This window comes from Plectropomus leopardus, chromosome 11 (genome assembly GCF_008729295.1).
Source record: "Plectropomus leopardus isolate mb chromosome 11, YSFRI_Pleo_2.0, whole genome shotgun sequence".
Taxonomy (NCBI): Eukaryota; Metazoa; Chordata; class Actinopteri; order Perciformes; family Serranidae; genus Plectropomus; species Plectropomus leopardus.
In genome coordinates this window covers 15290922-15312063 of record NC_056473.1, presented here as the reverse complement: position 1 = coordinate 15312063, position 21142 = coordinate 15290922, and the positions used below count along the sequence as shown (strand labels likewise).

The window sequence follows — 21142 nt, the reverse complement described above, 5'->3', positions numbered from 1 at the left end:
ATAGTCAGAGAAGAGCTGAAGCTTTGGATGAATAATTATTAATGATGTATCACAACAATTATGTGATAAAACTGTAGTAAAATACAAAACCTGTTTGGCAATAGCCTTTGTACTAGAGCTGAAATAGTCAATTGAAAGACAAGTCAAGCGACAAACAATCGTCAACTATTAATCATAATCAATTAGTTGTTTTCTGTCTTTTTACAAGAACTATTAAGTGTACTTTTTGGCTATACATGGATGCTTCACACACACACACACATATATTCCAAATGCACACAAACACACAACACACAAAACATATTTTAAACTTTCAGCATCTTGCATATGACACTGCTGCTTTTTTTCTTTATCGTTTAATATTGTGAACTGAATCTGATATTTGAAAATATGACTTTGATTTCGGGGCTTATTTCACTATTTTCTGGCATTCAATAATATAATTATAATTATAATATAATTGCAGATTATTATTATTTATTTACCTATGTGAAATCAATTTTCATAACAATTTCCCGACTTCTTAAAATTGACAAAAACTGCAATATAGGACAAGAATTTTGTGTTTAAACATGAATTTAATTCCATCTTCCCCACTGAAATGTATGAAGTACTTTACAAACTAAACATTTACAGAGAAAACCAAAACATTCAGTATCCCTAACATGCAGCTTTGGCTCCCAGTGTTTTTGGTAAAAAATATCTTGCAAAAACAAAAAAAAAGTGCACATGCCGCAGTATGGAGTGAATCACTAAGTTGCCTAATGAGTCACATGTTGAGGCTTACTGCCACAGAATTATACAGTGGGTATCCGATAAGTAATAAGAGAAATGATGCCTGAAGTTACGTCACTACTCACCCTGGATCCACTCCTGCTTCTTCTTCTTGTCCGACGCACTGATTTCAAAGCTTTTATGTGACGACTTGATGAGGAAGAGACACTTCTTTCCTTCTTTATCTTGTAGAGGCTGCAGAGGAAAACAACAGATAAAGATTAGACACTCTGGCCTCAGATATCAGATCAATCGCTATGAAGGCTGAGAAATAAGTGGGAGACTTTTCTTAAAAAGAACTAGGTTCTTGCCTCCACACTGCAGTTTCCATCCAGTAAGATATCTCCTTTCTTTTCTGCCAGGTCCTCGCCGACATAGTAGGAGATGGAGTTTGGCTTCAGCATGAACCAGCGCTCCGTCCAGTTCTTCCTCTTGTGACCTTTCTTCATCATGTAGCCCTGCAGAGAGAGAGAGAGGAAGAGGACATCAATCAGGTAATTTCAACCCACGACTGGCCTCAACATTAACTGACTTCCATTATAAAATGATCATTTGCAGACTGGTATTGGACATTTAAATTTTGTGATCTTTCTTTAACTCACTTTAAAAATGTTTTATGTTTTTGCATGCTTTTTTGTAGCGTCTACATGACCCCAAGAACACATTCAGTCCATTCTTGACATGAAAATATACAGACCTGCCACACATGCTCACAAACTCTCACTTCCTTATTTTATGTAATGTATGTTTGCATGGGGTTGTTTTATTGACTTATTCTGTTCTAAATCAATCTGTCAATCAGTCTTATCTGTGTGTTTGTCTTGAGGTTACGAGTACTTTTACATTTTCTTTGTGCAAATATGTTAACCTCTCAGCTGATGCACTTTGTGAGCCATCTCCAAGCACTTTCCAACTGACAGAGAGAGCACGAACATAAAGACGTGTAGATGACTCAAGAGGCACTGGCTTATTTACACAATATTATCAGATATTTATCATTAAAATGATATCAGTTTTTCATTTTTAAATATCATGGTTATTGCCAATACCATTACACTGCAACACCTCTAATAAATGTAAAGTAAAGAGTGAATAACTTCATAAAACTGCTAGTCACTGAAATTTTTAGCAAACGTCAGTCAAAGAGGAAATCCTGCATTCATTGGAGACTGTTCAACTGTAGATGAAAACACATTTAGTTCTCTAATCAATATGTGTAGCGGTAGAATTGTGTATGTGGGATTGAGTCAAAATAAGCTGCAGTGTTTGCTAATAATAATAATGAAGGAACATGTCATGTAGTGCAACAGTGGGGCTCACTTATGCGTATTTGATAGTTTATGGTGCTCTATAGTACAGAGGAAGAATATGAATCAGGCTTTAGATACACACACAATACTTGTTAGTAGTTTGTGTTTTTCATTGTTTCCAGGGGATCTGTATGTATGTCTGCCTCCATTATTATTGTGAACCAAACATGAGCTGTGCGAGAACAGATGGAGTTTATTTAACCATCAGTTACCAAGACTGTGCAGGTGTGTCGCCCACCTGTTTGAGCACATCCATGATGAGCTCCTGGTAGACCTCGTTGATGCCCATGGAGAGCGTCTGGCGGTCCATGCCCTTACTGAAGTGGCCCGAGCCCACCAGGCGGATGAGCTCCCAGGCATTCAGACTCTGCTGCTTCGAGTTCAGCTGCAGCTTGTAGTCCTCAAAACGCTCCTCCACCCAACTGCCCCCCATCGCCTCAGTCAGTTTACGCAGAAAGTACTCAATCTGTGCAAGGAGACACGTGCAAGACACGTGCACATGCAAGTGTTTTAACACCAACACACCAAAATGACAAACACAAGCAAAACAGTTACAAGATTTCTTTACTTTTAAATTAAACATTTCATCAGTATTGAAGATATCCGTCTCTGTCCTGTATTTTTCCCTCTTTACATCTCTACACGAGCTGACTGGAGGATATAAATCTACATTTCTTCCTGTGATTCAGCTCTGATGTTTGTTGTACCCAACAATAAATCCAGCGTTTGTAAAAGAACAGGAAGCTGGAAACTTCCTTTTCTGCTCTTGAGCAACAGACATTTTTCAACTGACCAGTTACTGGTAAACACTGAACCCCCATATGGTAATGTACAAACACTAGTACTAAAATCCAGTTCTGTATTTGAGTCTGTAACATCTATATTCATTCTGAAATGAACAAAAGCTATTTAAATGAGTCGTGAGTGGAGTAGATAGTCAGTTCAATTCTGTTGCAACATTTGTGTTAAATACTTCCACCATTTTGATGATTGACCAAACATTTGGGAGAGAGTGCTTTTCAAATATTAAGTTCTTCTGTTGAGTTCTATTAAGACAGTTACTGTAGTACACAGACAACATTTTAAAGTGCAGACAGTTTGCTGCAGGGATACAAGTTAGATGGCAGTTGATAGTGGATCAATTAGGACCCTTAACTATGGACCTAAAATCTGATCCGATCTTTCCTTCTTCAATAATAGAATATTGAATTTTGTATTTGGAAGAAAAAGTATTCAAGTGTCTAAAGCCGTGACCAAACCCAAGCCTTCACTGACAGCAGCATTAACCCATCAAAATCTGGGAAAATTTTGAATTTTAGCCAAAAAAGTAAAGTTAAAATAAAGGAAACGGAAATTACCAAAAAAAAGTGCCTACATTTTTTTTTAATTCTTTAAAATAAGTGTAAATATATAATTTTGATAATTGTAAATATATTTTCGTTTTGGGTATTAGCCTTGTTATTTGAATCACTAATTTATTCAGTTTTTTTAAATTTAAAAAACAGAAAAAATCAAACCAATTCACTCAGGGTTCAAAAGCTAAAATACAGGGGAGTTACCTGAATTCAGCACAAGAAAAGTGATGTCAATCCAGGTTTGAAAGGGCTTAAAACAAAGTTTTATGGAAAACAAAAAAATTATCTAGCCCTTAGACAAGAGTATCGATTGAACATGGACATCAGATTCTCTTCTTACTTTGTAATCAAACACAGCTGAATCTAAAATCAAGAAATTCTCTTAACCGCACGCTGTGTTTTATACCGGTAATGCATTGAGCTCTTTGCCATTAACAATAAAGACTTAGAAAATGTTTATATTCCACAAACTGAGGTATAACGGTATTTGTTTAATACTGTAATGCTACAGTCAGATATTGTGTCGGCACTGATAGCCCAGCCCTATCCGAGTTATTTACATGCTGTTGAACCTAATTAGTTTATGTTTTTACTTCAGGGCCGGATTCAGGTTTGTTACCTGTTATCATATGGTCTTGAGTAAAAGTATTTTGATGGAGCAGCCAGTGATATTTTCAGTTGATCAGTGTTCACAGACCCCAAACAGCCTGATTCACTTGAGGCCATTGGAGCTTGGATTTCTAGTATCTGCCTCCAGATGGCGAGGGGGCGTGCTCAAGATGCCGCTCAAAAACAGAACTTGTTCCTTTTGATTGTATTGCAAACTACATTTCTAACAGTGAAAATGGCATCCCAAAATATAAGTGCAGGGGATGTTATAGATGAAGATACATGTTACAGTGTTTTGACTGACTTAGATATTCAGAGAAGCAGAGAGGGCAGAGGCTGCCGCTGCATTAGCTGTGCAAGAAGATATGGCCCAGTGGGAGGCCCCGAGAACCCGAGCTGCCGGGATGTTGTGAACAATGCATCTTCACACATGCAAAGAGAACTGCGCTTTCTCAAATCAACACTATTACAATTACCTAATGTAGGGGGGGAAATTTTCCCTTCAAAGTATTAAAAGTTAAAGTACTCTAACACATCAAATCATCAACCTAAATTATCTCAAAATAGTTGCAGATTTATTTTCTGTTGATTGACTCGTTGATTAATCAACTAATTGTATAATAACTGTTGGGAAGTTTAATTTATAACAAAGCATCATTGTAGAAGTGCTTTGTATGTTTTCTGTGCAGTAATCTTGATTTGTAAAGCAACTAAAGCTGTCAGATAAATGTAGTGAAATAAAGAGTAAAATATTTCCCCCTGAGATGTGGCTGAGTTAAAGTAAAAAGTGGCATGAAAAGAAAACACTCAAGTATTTCAAACTTGTACCTAAGTGCAGTACCTTAGTAAAAGTACTTGGGTACATTCCATCACTGTAAAGTAGTACAACATCAATTTGTCACAAATTGGTAAAGCAAAATGCTGCTCCTTTAACGTCTCCTTTTACACTCACCTCCTCAGTGACGATGGTGAGCGGGTATCTGTCCTCAGACAGGAAGTTGAAGATGCACCAGACTTTGAAGGCGTCGTCGTTGGAGATGAGCAGTTGGCTTTGATCGAGGTTTTTCCTCGAGCTCAACGTCCAGCACATTTTGTTGAAGTCCTGCCGGTCAAAGTTGCCTGTCACCTGAGGTGGAGCAGCACAGCAGAACAACTTTGGTGAGTCAGTTTGTTTCTGAAGCAAACAGTTCAGTTTGTAAAGAGAACGTCCGACAAGCACAAAACACAGATCCAAAACCCTGAGTTGGCAAACACTCCCTCTGCTCCTTCAGGTTTCAAACTTTTTTTTTTTTTTTTTTTTAAAGTGAAGCATAAGTTTCATTTTTCTATTAACTGTGAGCTGAAGAGTAAGTCATGGGTTCTGCCTTCATTTCGCCCATTTGATTATTTTTTGAGGCTGGAAAAGGTATCACTGTTTAATATTTTACGACCAAAAAGATTAGAGAAAAGTCTGGAAACATTAACATTTGTTAAAAAAAAGTGTGTCATTGTTACAGTATATGTCTCACAATCATTCAGGTTTATCTTGTGACCACAAAGGTTCCTGATCCCCAGTTTATGAACCACTACTTAAAGCAGAGGTTGTAAAACAAAATTAACAACAAAGAAAAAAGAGTAAAGATATGTGAAAAAACAGTGATGGTGTTCAAAATATCTGAAGACTCAGTGACACAACATCCTGAATACACAGAGTTCTAGGGTTCAGAGAAATTGGAGGAAAGCTCTTGAGAAAGGTACAATCGGTGCTGTGGAGGGGAACTGTTCTCCTTGAGCCGCTGAACAGGAGCGTCGCCATGGAGACTCCTGGCAGGACGACTGTGCAGTCGTGTGGATGAGAAACACATCTCGTCCTGCTGGCAGTTGCCCTGTCAAACAAGCCACCAGACAAAAAAAAAAAAAAAAAAAGAAGCTCCCAGCGCTCACTAATCTGAACATGAAGTGAACACTGAAGCTAAAACACCCAGTGTCACATTTACAGTCTAAATTTGGCTTTTTTAAAAACCCACTGTTAAGAGAAATTATGCGGTCGTTTACTTTTGTGGTTTCAAACAGCCAGTGATGCAGAAACTGGATTCATTACACGACATTTTCTCTTTCACACATAATGGAAGCATTATGATAACAACATAATAATATCTCAAAAAAAAAAAATCAAATAAATACAGATATAGTCAAGCCTGTGAGCAAGGATGATGAACAAAAAAACCCTTCATTTTACATGAACTGTCACAGAAATTTGTTCAAAGATGGTTGTTATTATTATTATTATTATTATTATTATTGTTATCATTATTATTATTATTATTATTATTATTATTATTATTATTATTATTATTATTATTATTATTATTACAAACACAGGATTCCAATCGACATTCAGTTTAAAGGTTCTTTTCAATGATTTTTTTGTTAAGTTAAATTTACATAAGAAAAACAGAAATCTTTCGAGAGTATGAAATGATATTGGCCAAAATTAGAAAGATTTCATTTTATAGCTAAAAATTGTAATTATTTAGACCTAATAGATTAAATCACAATGTTTGTTTACAATAACTTTCGAGTAGTAAACCCCCCATTTTACATAAATATAATCAGACGGTCCTAAGCAAACAATGGCTCAATTGATCTGCCACCTAAAAGGTCCATCTGAAAAAAATATTACCTGTTTAAGTGTACGCTATATTTAAAATATTTTTTCTGCCTAAGCTTGCCGTCAGACAGTGTACACTTGCCGTGTTAGGGTGTAAGGTAAAGCCGAGATAGTCTTCTAAATATAGTGTGGACTTAAACTAACATATTTATTGTGACGTTTTTCTTGAGTTTTTTTTTTTTTTTTTTAAAGTGGATGAAAATACATTTTGCTGCAGCTCCCATCCACAGCAGAACATCGCTTAGCTTGGGTGCCATAATGTTAGATTTAGTTTATCAAAGACGGGAGCAAAACAACACAGTACAGAAACTAAGCACAGCAGACATGTCTGATAGGTCGGCCCACCATGTTTAACTATATATCTTTAAAGGTTGCAGTTACAGCTGAAAATGAAAATGATAACAGAAATAAACAAGTTTGCAGAGTTGACATATCCCCACAACTGAAAACAACTGGCATCTGTCTACGCTGAAGTGGTTAATGCGTCGTCATGGTAATTCAGTCCGTACAAGTCTTTATGAAGTGATTTTGGAGACTATATACTCACTTTTTTCTTTAAGTACAAGTATACATTTTCAAAAAAACCTCTGATGTTGATCCTATTAAGTAAAGTCAAAAATGTATGAATTGTTATGTATTCTGATATTTTTACTGTGAGTGTAGTATTTTAGGCTTATTATTATTTGTTCATACGAGTTATCTAAGAGCTGAAGCTGTGACGTCACATCAATGTAAAGCTTAGAGCTGCTGAGTCAGTGGTTTATTTTCACATCTTAGTAAACCATAATACCCTGAATTCTCTCACCATTGTTTAATTATTTTTTTATTTTCTGTGCTCTGTGAGAGACATTCAGCCCAAGTGAATAAACTGCAGTTGGAGAGAACTTTTCTAAAAGCTACACAGGATCTGATGTAACTCTCCATTGTGTTAATTTAAGAGTGAGTGCCTGTGTGGAAACCTGCACTGGATGTTAAAGTGATTCTCCACCCAAACATCTTTGAAACAACTCATCTCCTGTAGGATCCAACATGGGCTGTAAAAGTTTGTAGTTTAACACCTATACATCAGTTCTCTAAAACTAATTAGCCGCAACCCTTCAGCTTCAGTGTACATTCATTATAATGTATTTCAAGCATTTCTCAAATCACTCCTGCAGCACAAAATACTTCTGCTGTCCATCCATGTGATCAGTATGTTCAAAACAAGCACTATTATCCCTGAATGTAAGTATATACAGTGAAAAAGCTGACTGAGTTCTGTACATATTTTAGTTCAATAAGAATTGACTAAATATTAGAAACGGCTAAAAGCACAACAGTTTTGAGATACACAGAACATTATTGTCATGCCATTAGGATAAAATGTTGTCCTATTAGGCTGCATAAGGTTTAACTAATAGACAAAAAAAGTGCACTTAAAGTTACAGTAATACTTAAGTCACAAAAATATTAGGACTACAGACTTTTAAGAGGACCTATTATACTCATTTTCAGGTTCATACTTGTATTTTGGGTTCTAAGAGTATAGCGACACTTTCTACCATGAAAAATTACGAGTAAAAGCTCCTCAACCAAAATCTTAACAACTTATGTTATTGTTCCAGCAAGAATATGATCTGAGATCGAGGAGAGCGTAGAGTCCATGTTTCCCTGGTATTAGTGTGTAGCTTAGTATAGCAGTGAACTTGCAGCTGGGGAGTTACTGTAACAGACTTTCTACTGTGAAAATATCACCAATAAAGCTGTTAAACACAACAGGACATGTTCCAGTAGAAACCAAGATTACATGTTTCACTGATGTGAGCATGTAGCTAGTATATGTAGCAGCATACGTATGTATTGACAACACTCGCAGTCGTGTGCCTGATGCAGATTACAGAACATCCGTTAGGAGCTGAGTTTTTCTTCTCACAGGGATTATTTTTACACATGTTTACCTTGTTATTTGGCAACATTTAATATGAACATCTTGCATTGTAATATGATATATATGTCAGAAAGGAAAAAGCATATAAGGTCCTCTTTATAGCATTAACATGCAAAAGAAATCTTTAGATTTTGACCTGTTAAACCAAAGAATTAAATAGTGTAGTGTCATTCTAAAAAAACTGAAAGACTTAGTTTTCTTGGACTTGGACTTGATCAAATCTGACATTAAGAAGTTTATTACACTGCAGGAGTGATTTTAGAAGATTTTAAGGATCTTTTGACTTTTTAAACCTGAAGATTGTCAACATTAGAATCCATCATTAACACACACTTTCGATGTTAGATGCTTTTGCTTTTTACATTTTTCTACTTTGGTCCTGAAGGAGCAATTACATTTTTTTAAACTTGAGCTGCCATCCATTCAAGCTGAACGCAGCTGTGTTACACTCCTCTGAATCTACAGGTGGTGTCTGACTCTAAAGATAGATTGTGGGTGGAGTGTCACTTTGAAAAAGGTTGGCATGCTGCTGTGAAAACACTTCTCCCATTGTATTTTCTGGTCTGTCAGGCTCTGACAATAGAATCTGACTCAAATAACACGAATGTCTGCCCTGTCGTTACTAAGCAGCATGAGTGAGTCTCATATCATGATGATGATGATGATGATGGTTGTGTTCATGCGCCATGCTAGTTTTGAACGTGAGGTTTGGAAGAGTCAGCACATACTGACTACAGAGAAAAAAACGCTGGCACAGTGACAGCAGTGAAGTTTGTTCTTGGCTTTACATTGTTGTGTCACGCTCGTCTTGTTTTTCTTTGTCCTCGTGGCTCGCTGGCGCGCTGTGTCATTTTCTATCTCACTCTCACTCCCTCCATCACTCTCTCTCTCTCTCTCTCCCCCTCTCTCTACACTTAAACAATGAGAGCCTTGTCAGCGCGGCCTCCCCTCCTTCTCCACTGCCACATGTTCATTAGGATTCAGGATCTTATCTCATGCATCCCCAAACCTGCACAAGCTTTTACAACTGCCACAGAAACTCCATCAAGCAAAACTGAAATAGCAATGTCTGGTTGGAATAAACAGCAGCACAATACAAAAGGCTTGTTACCAGTTAAACAGGATTTTCTGCTACGTAATCAAAGGTTTTTTTGCTCATTAAACATTCACCAGTGGAGACAGGGACAGGCGAGTGCTCAGTTATGATATGATATCAGTCACTTATAAAAAAGGGGAAATGAAAACATTTTGAAACGCTTCAAAACACAAAATGACCAAACCCTCTGCAGGTGTTGGTGGGGATGTTTATTCGACTTCAGAGATGACTTTTCTAAAACACTTCAAACCATCGGTTCACCCAAATTTACAAAAAACAAGCATCGCTGTCCAGTGAGACCGCAATATTTTTAGGATAAACTGAAGTCTAAGAAAAGTCTCCTCATTATGTTACATAGACATTTGAAAACTCGGATTATCTGATCAATTTGTCGTCACAAATTTGAAAATTTGTCTGTTTTTCTGAACTCATGAAAAGTTCATTTGTTAAAAATAAATGACAATGTCCTCCCTTAATTTTTGGTTTTATTTGTTTGTGGTTTGAGATATCTGTCAGGGATTTTCTGTGCTTCCAATAAAATTCAGTAACAACATATACTTATAGAGTCACTATCTCCCTTATTCTCAAAACAAACTCACTGGCTAAATACCACAACACTCAGTCGCCAGTTTATAAACTACACCTACATAAACAGATGTACAATAATTATCATATGTGTATGATGAATTCGCCAAAAGTGCCATCAAGTACAACAATTTGAACATTTTTTGGTACGGTCTTACTTGAATTAATGTCCCAACATGATCAGGAGAGCGAAATATGGACCCTGCGTATGTGTTTGTATGTGTCCTCTGAGATATACAGATATACATAAGCCAATCATGCTTAAGGCCTTTGCACATGGAGTACATATTTTCTGTATGAATTTTTAAATTTGTTATCAGACACAAAATCATTATGCAAAAAACCTTTTGCTTTCTCTATGACTGTGTGAGGTCCTCGCCCTCTATTACATCACTTAACTGCTTTGTCAAACAACTGTCTACGCTTCGCTGGACACCAAATAAAAAAAAACAGAAATTGAACAATGCCAAACATTCGGCACTTAATAAGCGGGTTTACATATGAGATAGAGTCAGAGTGTTGTTTAAATACATATTTTGTAAAATTACACATATTCTTATTATGACACACGTATGATAATTTAACTCAAAATACTATATTTTTAAGCCCCTGCTAGGACATTTAACATTTTGCATCTGCTTACGCTGATGGTGCCATTGAACTGTATTTTTTTTAACATTAAAAACACATCTCAGTATAACACAATGCAGTTCGACAGTACCACAAATTACAGCCTCCAAATTAGCATAAAGTTGTATCATCACCTATTTTAAACCAATAAAAAAATTAACATTATAACTTCTATGACGAGAGGGGTTATTTTAATTTTGAAAAATCATTAACGCAGCTTTGATAGTAAAATGCAAAGCGTCATATTCTGCAGGGTCAGAATTCAGAGAACTTAAAGACAAAATCTGCTTATGAAGACTTGAACCGACCCTTAAAAAACACTCTAAATGAGGACAGAAGTTTGGAGTTGAAGCCAAAATGACCAAATACCCTAACACTGTCAAACAAACAAATAAACCCAATGTAATGTTTATGAAGAAATGAAATTTTAAGGTGATCCTAAATCCTGCTACATCTTTTAGCATCGAAGGAGGAATTGAGGAGTCTCACAGTCTGGGGAAAGAAGCTGCTCTCTAGTCTGGTGGTTCAGCGGTGGTTACTTCTGTATCTTTTTCCAGATGGCAGCAGGGTGAACAGGCTGTGGCTGGGTGGCTGCTGTCTTTCAGTATCCTTTGTGCTCTGTGCAGACACCTCACTGATGCTCTGTAGATGGGAACCAGTGATGTTCTGGGCAGTTTTAATCACCAGCTGTAGGGCCTTCCTGTCCTGGGCCGTGCACGAGCCATGCTAGTTCGGGATGTTTACAGTCAGTATGCTTTTTATTGCTCCTCTGTAGAAGTTAACCAGGATTTGCTTTGGAATTTAGCCTTCCTAAGTTTCCATAGAAAATAGAGCCTTTTCTGTGCTTTTTTAATCTGGGTAGTGATGTGTGGTGACCAAGATAGGTTCTCGGTGATAGTAACTCCAAGGATATAGCTGTTCACCTGCTCCACTGATGTAGACAGGGGTGTGTGTCTCTGCCTCCTTCTTTCATAAATCAACAATCAGCTCCTTGGTTTTACTGACGTTGAGCAGTAGGTTGTTCTGTGCACCACTCTGCAAGATTGTTGATTTCCTCCCGGCATGAACTCTCATCGTTGTTTGTAATATGGCCGATGATGGTGACGTCGTCCGCATGCTTCACAGTAGAGTCCTCCTGATGTCTGGGAGTGCAGTCACAGAACAGAAGGGGGCTGAGCACACAGCCCTGAGGGGCTCCGGGGTTGAGCACTAATGTAGAGGTGAGACTGCCAATCCTAACTCTCTGAGGTCTGCATGTGAGGAATTTCAGTATCCAGTTGCAGAATGTTGCATTGAGTGTTAATGCTTCATGGGAGAGATTGTGTTGAATGCTGAGCTGAAGTCAACAAACAGCATCCTGATGTAGCTGTTGTTATTCTGCAGGTGAGTGAAGACTGAGTGAAGAGCAGTAGATATGGCATCCTCTGTGGATCTGTTGGTTCTGAAAGCATACTGGTGAGGCTCCAGGCTGGCAGGGATGTTGTCTTTAATGTGCTGGAGAAACAGTTTTTCAAAGCACCTCATCAGGATGGGGGTAAGAGCCACAGGGCAGTAAAGCAGGTCTGCAGCTGGTCATTGTGATGATTAGTCGTTGGTATTTCAGGGTCACAGAGGATCACTTGTTTCAGCGCTCCAGCAAACCACAAAGTGCTGAGTCCTGAGTATTCAGTGTCACTGCTGCCAAATCAACAGTCTTCACTGTTTCAGTGTGTCGAGTCACTGAGCAACACGGTCACACCACACTGACACATCTGTGACCTCAGATAAGGTCAAACATCAGGGCTGCGCATTTTGCTTTCTGCTGCAAAGGTGGATAACACATATACATATCATTTAGCACAATGTCCAGTGCTGGAAGGTGTATTCAGAGCTGTAGCAGTATTACTACAGTGTAAAAATACTACACACAATAGTGTGTTGCATTTGACTGCTGTAGATGTTTAAGGTCGTGCTGATTTGAACTCCTCTATATATTGTACTATACTTTATATGGACCTTCTGCTCCTTATATTAAGTTGTTACTGGCAGCGTTTCAACCTGACGCCGTCCAGCTGCAGTTGATATGAACATGACAGGTTCTGTCTGGCTCATTTCTCAACTGACGCCGACCGTCCATGTATCATGCTGCAGCAGCAGGTGCCGTCTGGCCGTCCACCTGCGTATAATAACAATGCTGTGTTCCCAGCTGACGCCGTCCAGCAGTGTATTACATGGACACAAAAGGTAGTTTTTGGCATCAGAACAAACACACTTATTTTAACCCGAAACATGATCTTTTTTCTCATCCCGACCAAGTAGTTTTTCTGCCTAAAAGTAACTGCAACAGTTTCACAACATAAACCATGTGTTTAAATGCGTCTCAGCTCTGTGGCCTTTGTGTTGCTATGAGACACAGAGGGGTCGTGACAATGAGTCAGTATACCTGGGATGCAAAAGTGTTGGTGAGAACCATGGATCTGTAAAAAGCCAACTTTTCATGGTGCCAGAAATACAGCCTTGTTTTTTTTTTTTAGCTTTGTCACAATGCATTTTCCTGCTGATCCACGAGGGGTTTTAAAGAGTTTATTCAGCTTAAGAAGTAGAAGAGTTTTCTCAACACGTGAAGGAATACTTCATTTAGTTTATGAGAAACACTGACATTCAAATCACCAAATTTGCTAAGTTTTCACTGGAAGACTATGGAAAACTGGAATCTGAAAAAGTAACTAAAGCTGTCAGACAAATGTAGTGGAGTAAAAAGTACAAAATCTACCTCTGAGTCAGGTTACAGCAATAAATCATGAAACTTGCATACTGTGCTTAGAAAATTTAATTATCTATAGTTTTGAAAAATATATTTTTTTCAGCTCTTAAAGGGTCATTGTAACTGATAATACTAACTGTGTAATAGCAGTACTGTGAAACCGTGATATTTTCTTAGACTGTTATCACACAGTCAAAATCTTCTACTGATTCATCCCTACCTCTGAAATGCAGGGCAGTAGAATAAAGTAATATTAAATGGAAGGTACAAGTACCTTGAACTTAAGTACAATAATAAGTTACATTAAGCCACTGTTTACTTCCCATCTGTATCACACACACAGGTGTAACTTTTTTTTTCTTTTCTGTTTTGGTTTTTAAGGATTTCAGTTTTTCTACACTACAGTACTAACTCCATTCATGTTTAAAATAGGACTCCTGCTGCCCTGCTCTTTAAGTTTCTGGTTACAACACACACACACACACACACACACACACACACACACGCACACACACACACACACACACACACACACACACACACACACAGTTTCCTTGTGTGACCGGGTGGAGTTTCCTCAGGAGTGAGAGCCGTTCAATGTACATACTGACGCCCTCCTCGCTCTCCACAGCTCGGTCACCTCCACTTCAATGGGTGGGTGGGATGGTTGTGTATCAGTGTGTATGGAAAAGTACAGAAAAGTGCGTGTTTTGGGGGGCTCTATTGACGTCTGCCCATGACGTCATGTTTCTCTTCCTGAACCTATATCCAGATTTTACATTCCCTCTAAGAAAAGTGTCCCTGTTAAAGTGTGAGAGTATAACAAAGTTTAAACCTCACTGAATTGCGAAACAAACCCACAGAACGTTATTTTAAACTAGTTGAGATTCAAAAGATAAAAAAAATATTCCAGCTGAATTTTTGCCTTCAGCAGTTAAACACGTTGTACAACTTTCTTTGATAACATTTCAAGAGCCAGAACGCAGAAGTAATGAGGTAACTTTAAAGATAACAATGAAACTCTGAAGTTGCTGAGTCTTTATTTAAAAAAAAAAAAAAGGCTGTATCATTTTTGCATCGTTGCATCATTTTTGGTTAAAAAGTTTCATCACTGACCATGAGAACTCAACTGTAGAAGCCTGCATGTTTGGCACAGACAAAATCCAACAGGGGAAATTCACACAAGCTCTCTCTCAGGGAATGTCTTTTGTTTAACAGATTTATCTCAGAAACTGAGACAGGACTGATCCACGATGTCACAAGCCAAGTGCCACAAAAGAGTTAATCTTTAACTTTTTAGATTAACTGATTAAATACAGGTTGTTTACAACTAAAACTTCAAAGCACCACAAACAATAACACAGGTCCTAAAGAGGAGGTCTCGCACCACCGAGAGAAACACAGAAATCCTCTGACAGACTTTCCAAACTAATGCAACTAATCCAACATTTACGGAGTCGGAGTTGATCCGCAACGCAGCGAAACTCTGTGGAAGTTAACACATAGACTAGAGTGTAATCAATTTGCTCCGTCTGCTGTGACGGAGCGGAGCCGGACCGCACACGGATCTGGTGTAAATTAGGAGTTAGAACTCATTGCAGCTTATGATATCACAAAGAGAAAGGACTATTTTTTTCACTTGTCATGATTCTCAATGAAACATTCATGCAGTGACCAGTTATGACATCATCGTAGAGGGACAGACAGGGAGCTGACTCAGCGTTCAATAACTAGTTTTGTGCTGTCTGAGCTCAGCAGAGTACAATGACTGATGGACACTATAGAGTTCATCACCAACACAGCAAACCAATAGTAAGTGCATGTCAATCAATGGACTTCTGTAGTCTGACACAACAGTTTGTCACCAGTATCTCAAATAAAGATTTGCTGTGTGGGTGCATTACAATTATCACAGCAGCCTTAGATATACTGTACATGGCAATGAATTACTTCAGTAGATTAGAAAGGAGTTTTGGACCAATCAGATTCCTGAACTTGAAGTAGAGTCTTTGCTGCATTACTTATGCACTAAGAGAGGTCTTATTCGTAATGACAGATGATTGGCATGAGCATGATGTGGGCATATAAGGCTGATTTTGAGTCTAATGTAAGTAAGCCATCAAATTGCATTTCGGGAATTGTAGGATCCAGTGTTCTTGGAGCTTAATCCTTAAAGAAGTATGTCACCAATATAGAGTCCTTACATCGAAATAGGTTGTCCATATAGTAGAGATACAAATACTTTTGAAATTGGCGCTACATAACCAGAGAAAACAGAGAAAAAGGGTGTTTTTGCTCAAGAGGCAGAAAACCTGCAACTACCAGAATGCCATGCACCTGAGGGGGGGGGGGATGTCAAAGTTCATCTACATATACATATACTACCCACATTTTTTTTAAACAAATCTGTTTGAAAATTGGCAAAGTACTCTTTAATTCTTAAAAAAAAGTACTAGTCAACTTCTGTGCAACATGAAAATGCATTTTTGACTACAAAAGAAAAAAGATCTTATTACAGGACAACATATTTATGGTCACCTGTAATGTGTTAGAAAAAATTACAAATTACAACAAAAAAACCTAAACATATAGGAGGTGGCTGCTTTTCAGCCCTTAATTTTTATTTATTTATTTATTGTTTAAAAAATCCTCTCAGTCTGTTGGGATTTTGAAAATTAGAAATTACACACAGTTATCTATCTCTTTTCAATCCTGCTGCCAGGTTTGTTTTTGTACTCTGATCTACTGATGATTTATCATTCTCTATTTAAAGAGATGAAGAGTCGCAGAGTGGTGACTCACTTTGCCTAAAAGTAACCTCAGTGACCATTATTGTTTCCTCTATCACTCAGTATAGTACATTATAGTATACTGTTGATAAAGAGTGCAAATCTTGTATCTCCAGTTTCTGTGGTGTTCATTTATGCTTTATTAATCCCAGAAAACAACTGCATCTGTTCAGTCTGTAGAATCACTTGAATATTTAAGTACCAGTGTTAAGTGTTAACCCAGTGGGACTCAGTGCTGTCTGACCTTATCTAGGATGAACTTGTTCAGGTACGGCATGTATCCCTGGTTGGAGACGGGACCCTCGTCGTCGTCTTTAAAGTGCTCCTCAAGCGCTACGGGGTCATGCGGGATCTTCATCACTGTACACAAATTGTGGGACAGCACCTGAAGTGATGGAAAAAAATCTTTTGTTTATTATTGATTAAAAAGAGCTGGCTATTTTTTATTTTCAAATAATCTGTCAGTTAGTTCAATTAATGGAGTCATTATTTAGTCTAAAAAAACCTTGTGAAAACAGTTTTAAAAAGCCTGGATTAAATTCTCTGAGCTCAAAGTAACATCTTCAAATAGCTTGATCGCTCCAAACAACAGTCCAAAACACAGAAATATTCAAATGACCATAAAATAAAGAGAAAATCTGCAAATTCTCAAATTTGAGAAGCTGGAATCAGAAAATGTTTAGAAATTTTGCTTGATAGATGACAATGATAATTTCCTATTAAAATATTCCACTATAGACTAAATGAGGATATGAAACAACACATTCTCATCAGTTAAGTTTTATTAGGTAAAACTGAGATACTTTAGCAGAATAATTCTTGTGTCATATTTGAGGAACTGATCATTTTTCAAGAAAAGGAGGTTAAGGAAGACCTTGAAACAGCACATTGGCAGTTTTATGTTGCATAGTCTAAAATCCCCAAATATGAATTCACTCTCATTAGGAATAATAAGTTAACATTTGGAAAGCTGGAATCACCAACCTTTTGCATTTTGCTCAGTGAACGACATATTAAACAAACAGTTATCAAGAATGTTATGCAGTGATACTCAACTTACCACCCCCAGGCCAAATCTGGCCCCTGATAAGGTGCCGGGTGGCCCCCCATCCATTTTTTTCTAATTCACAATTAAAAACTAAAGTAATTCACACTGGCAACTGTTTTGTACTTCTAGTGTACATATGGTGCCTAAAACAGCATCAAAATAGAGCTTGTTTATCAAAAAAAGTGGAGTGAGTCAGTGAAGGCCCCTACAGCCCCCGACACTGGTCCTAGCTAAGCCTTTAACATCCTAAAATCCTAGAAACGCCCTTAAATTCTAGAAATGTCCTTAAATCTTAGAAACATCCTTCAATCCTAGAAACAACATTAAATTGTAGAAATGTCCCTAAATCCTAGAAACTTGCTAAAATTCTAGAAACTTCCTAAAATCCTAGAAACATGTATGGGGCAGCTGGCCCCCGACCTCCTGTCATTTTGCAAAATTGGCCCCAAAACAAAGCAAGTTGAGTATCCCTGCTGTAATGATTTTAAGTTTTAAAGTAGCCTCTGTCTTTTAAAAGACACATTAACATAGTCACCAAAAGTGAACAACCAGAACAAAACTAAATTCTTTATCCTCCTTTCCATCTGACATTCAGGTGTTTATTTTCAGTATGTAAATAATACAACATTTTTAATGGCGCCTTTCATAGAACTCAAGGTCACCTTACATCAAATTAAATCAGACATAGAACATACAAGCAACAACCAGAACAATGACACAATCTTCAACGAAACATTAGCAACAAAGCACCAGTAAAAGAACACAAATCAAATCAACAACAAAACGTATGCATCCTTTTCAAAGCTCAGTAAACTCCTCATACTAACAGGTTAATATCCAGCACAGTTTCCCCTGACTGAGCAGCGTGGTTACAGTTGCTATCGTTTGTTTTTATGAAGGTATATCTATTTGAAATATTACAGTGCTCATTCAGTTTATAATTAGTTATCTAAATGACAATCTGGCTCTTGGTTAATTTGGTAGATTTCAGTCTGACGTGCAACACGTCAGGAGATACTTTGTCAATCAAATGTTCAAGTGAAAAAAACTTCACTGCAATGTGTGATTTCATGTATATCTCTAACTGTGAAGACAACACGGTGTAAGCAACATGACAGTTTTTCCAGTCAGAGAGGAGGGAGTTTCTCCTCTTTCAACACTTAAAACATGTTGTAGTTTGAGTGGAGCAACTCAGAATGAGTCTTTCCTCTTTACATTCAGAGGCAGCTGACCTCAATTTTGACCTTTGTTGTTGATTTCTTTTTTAAACTGCTGAACAATGTCTGGCTGGCACACAGCTGAAAATACGTGGGTGTATCAAAAAGTTGTTTACATATTGAGTTATCCACAGGGAACGAAAACAAAAGTTTACTTTAGTATAGAACAAAAGTATACTTTTGTTTTACTTGTTTGTGATTGTTCCACTAATAGTAACTCCGTTTATGATTGACTGACTTATAAGATATGTTTTGTTAGAAATTTAAGTAATTATACGAGTAAAGCTGAAACAGTAGACAGAAACAACAGAAAATGTACTGGCAACTATTTTGATTGTTTACATTGACATTTTGTGGTAACTTCACAAATGTGAAGGTTTTCTGCTTTTTCATGTAATTATTTTTAATAATTTAATTTATTTTTTCATAATATTGAGGTTTGAATTGACTGTTTCTAGTTCTTATCTTTGGACTTTTTATTGGATTTTTGTTTTATTTATTTTTTATTTATTTGTTTAATTAATCCCCTGTGCTTATGTGTTCTTTTGATTTTTATTCATTTAAAACAATTTATTTTTTATTGTTGTCATTTTCAGTCATTTACATGACACGTTTTCTGTGGTGTTTTAATACTGCTCTGAAGCCCTTTGGGCTGCATGGTGGTATTAAATGTGCTATATAAATACAATTTGATTTAAAAACAACATTGTGAAGATGTAATTTGGGGAAAGTTATTTTTTACAAACCAAGCTATAAATTGAATGAAGAAGAAAATAATCAGATTAATTCACAGTGATAAATGATACAATTTGTTGAAGGTGTATTCCCAGCTGTTAAAATTACACCCACCGCAACCAACTATAAAATTAAATATCTAACGATATATAATAGTGTAACAATTGCAAGTTAGAGTTTTCTGCTTTGAGTACTTGAGTAAACAAAAAAAACTATTACCTGATTATACTTGAATTCTTTTCTTGAGTGAAAATTTCAGTAAAGGACTTTTACTTGTATTTACTTGAGTTTTGTTTTTTAATTTTAATTTGGTTTTTTTTACAGTGTGGTAATAGTACTTGTAAGGGATCTGAATCAATGGCATCAGAAGGTCCGAGTGTCTGAGCCAACAGCCCAGAATGTTTAATAAATGCGCTCAGATCTATATATAGGCCTAATATTTTAAAAAGCCCCTTATATAATAATCTGTTATTACATTCATACTTGCGTCTGAATAAATATATCATAAACACATTACATTTATAAATACATAGATTCAACTATTTTTCAAGCTCTAGTCATGAATTTTTAATGATAGCAGTTGTGAAATATCCTTTTTCTACTCTGTAATAATTGTTACTAACAAATACTTATATTTTTAATCACAATTCATAATTAATCTGGAATATTTTTATTTATTTATTTTTAGTTTTTAGGGATACTTGAGAGTGCAATAATATGCATCAAAATACAGCCTTTTCATTTAAAAAAAGGGCTTAGCCCGGATCCCTTATAAAGGTCTGGGCTAAGCCCCTAATGTCCTTAAATCCTCCAGATGCCCCTGAGCTAAATACTTCTCCCACTTCTGCTCATCCTGTCATGATATTAGAATGTAATAGAGAACGTTTAAAATGCCATAGGTACCTCGAGCTACGTTAAAAACGGTCAATATCTCTGTTAGAACAACTTAGAGCTGCTGTTGCTGTTTTCCCTTTTCATGTTGTAGGCTCATGTGGCTGGTTTTAATATATATATACATATATATATATGGCAAATTGTAATGTTTTAGAAGTTCCTACAAACTTTTTATTTGACCTTTGGCGGTTTTACTGCAATTTTCCTCCATCGATTACTACTTTTGTTGTGTGTGTTTTTTCTCTTTAATTACTGCCTTTAATAGATCAGTATGAAGACAAGCAGGTGCGTCTCTGCTGCTGTCGGAGCACAAACACAAGCGCAGTTGTGTTTTTTCTCGCAGGAAAGCGACAAACAACAACAACAACAAAAAAACGCCAACAAGTTTTTAAATGTGCCAGAAAAAAACCGCCAAACTTAGAGCGAAAACAACTTACAGCTCGACCCAAAACACCAGCTAATACTCCCAGTAAAGATGCGTGAGTAAATTAAAAACAAAGTTACCTTCAACTGAGATTTGGAGACTTTTCCGCTTTTGTCCACATCTAGAGCTGTGAACGCGTGCCAGATGGACTTTAACAGTTCGTCCCGCAGAGCCATACTGCTGAAATTAAAACTCTGCTCTTCCTCTGTGTGATTGTGAGCGTATAACTCCTGCTCTCTTCCTCTCTGACTGTCTGAACTGTGTGTTGGACGTGATGAGGAAAAGTCACGTGACGCACTGTCACAGTATGCGCGTGCTGCGTGTTTTGGCGTGATTGTGATTGAAGTGCTGCAGCA

General features: G+C 37.1%; 1 protein-coding gene across 1 annotated transcript in view; it reads right to left on the bottom strand.

Annotated features, from left to right (window-relative positions):
• swap70b (switching B cell complex subunit SWAP70b) overlaps positions 1–21022 on the bottom strand; it is a 39439-nt gene extending 18417 nt beyond the window's left edge. The window contains exons 1-6 of the mRNA XM_042495800.1: positions 20867–21022; positions 16713–16853; positions 5001–5174; positions 2323–2550; positions 1086–1232; positions 861–969 (exon numbers count right to left, since the gene is read on the bottom strand). Coding sequence (XP_042351734.1) covers positions 861–969; positions 1086–1232; positions 2323–2550; positions 5001–5174; positions 16713–16853; positions 20867–20962 — 895 coding nt within the window. The 5' untranslated portion in view covers positions 20963–21022. The remainder of the gene's footprint in view (positions 1–860; positions 970–1085; positions 1233–2322; positions 2551–5000; positions 5175–16712; positions 16854–20866) is intronic.
• Between the last annotated feature and the right edge of the window lie 120 nt (positions 21023–21142).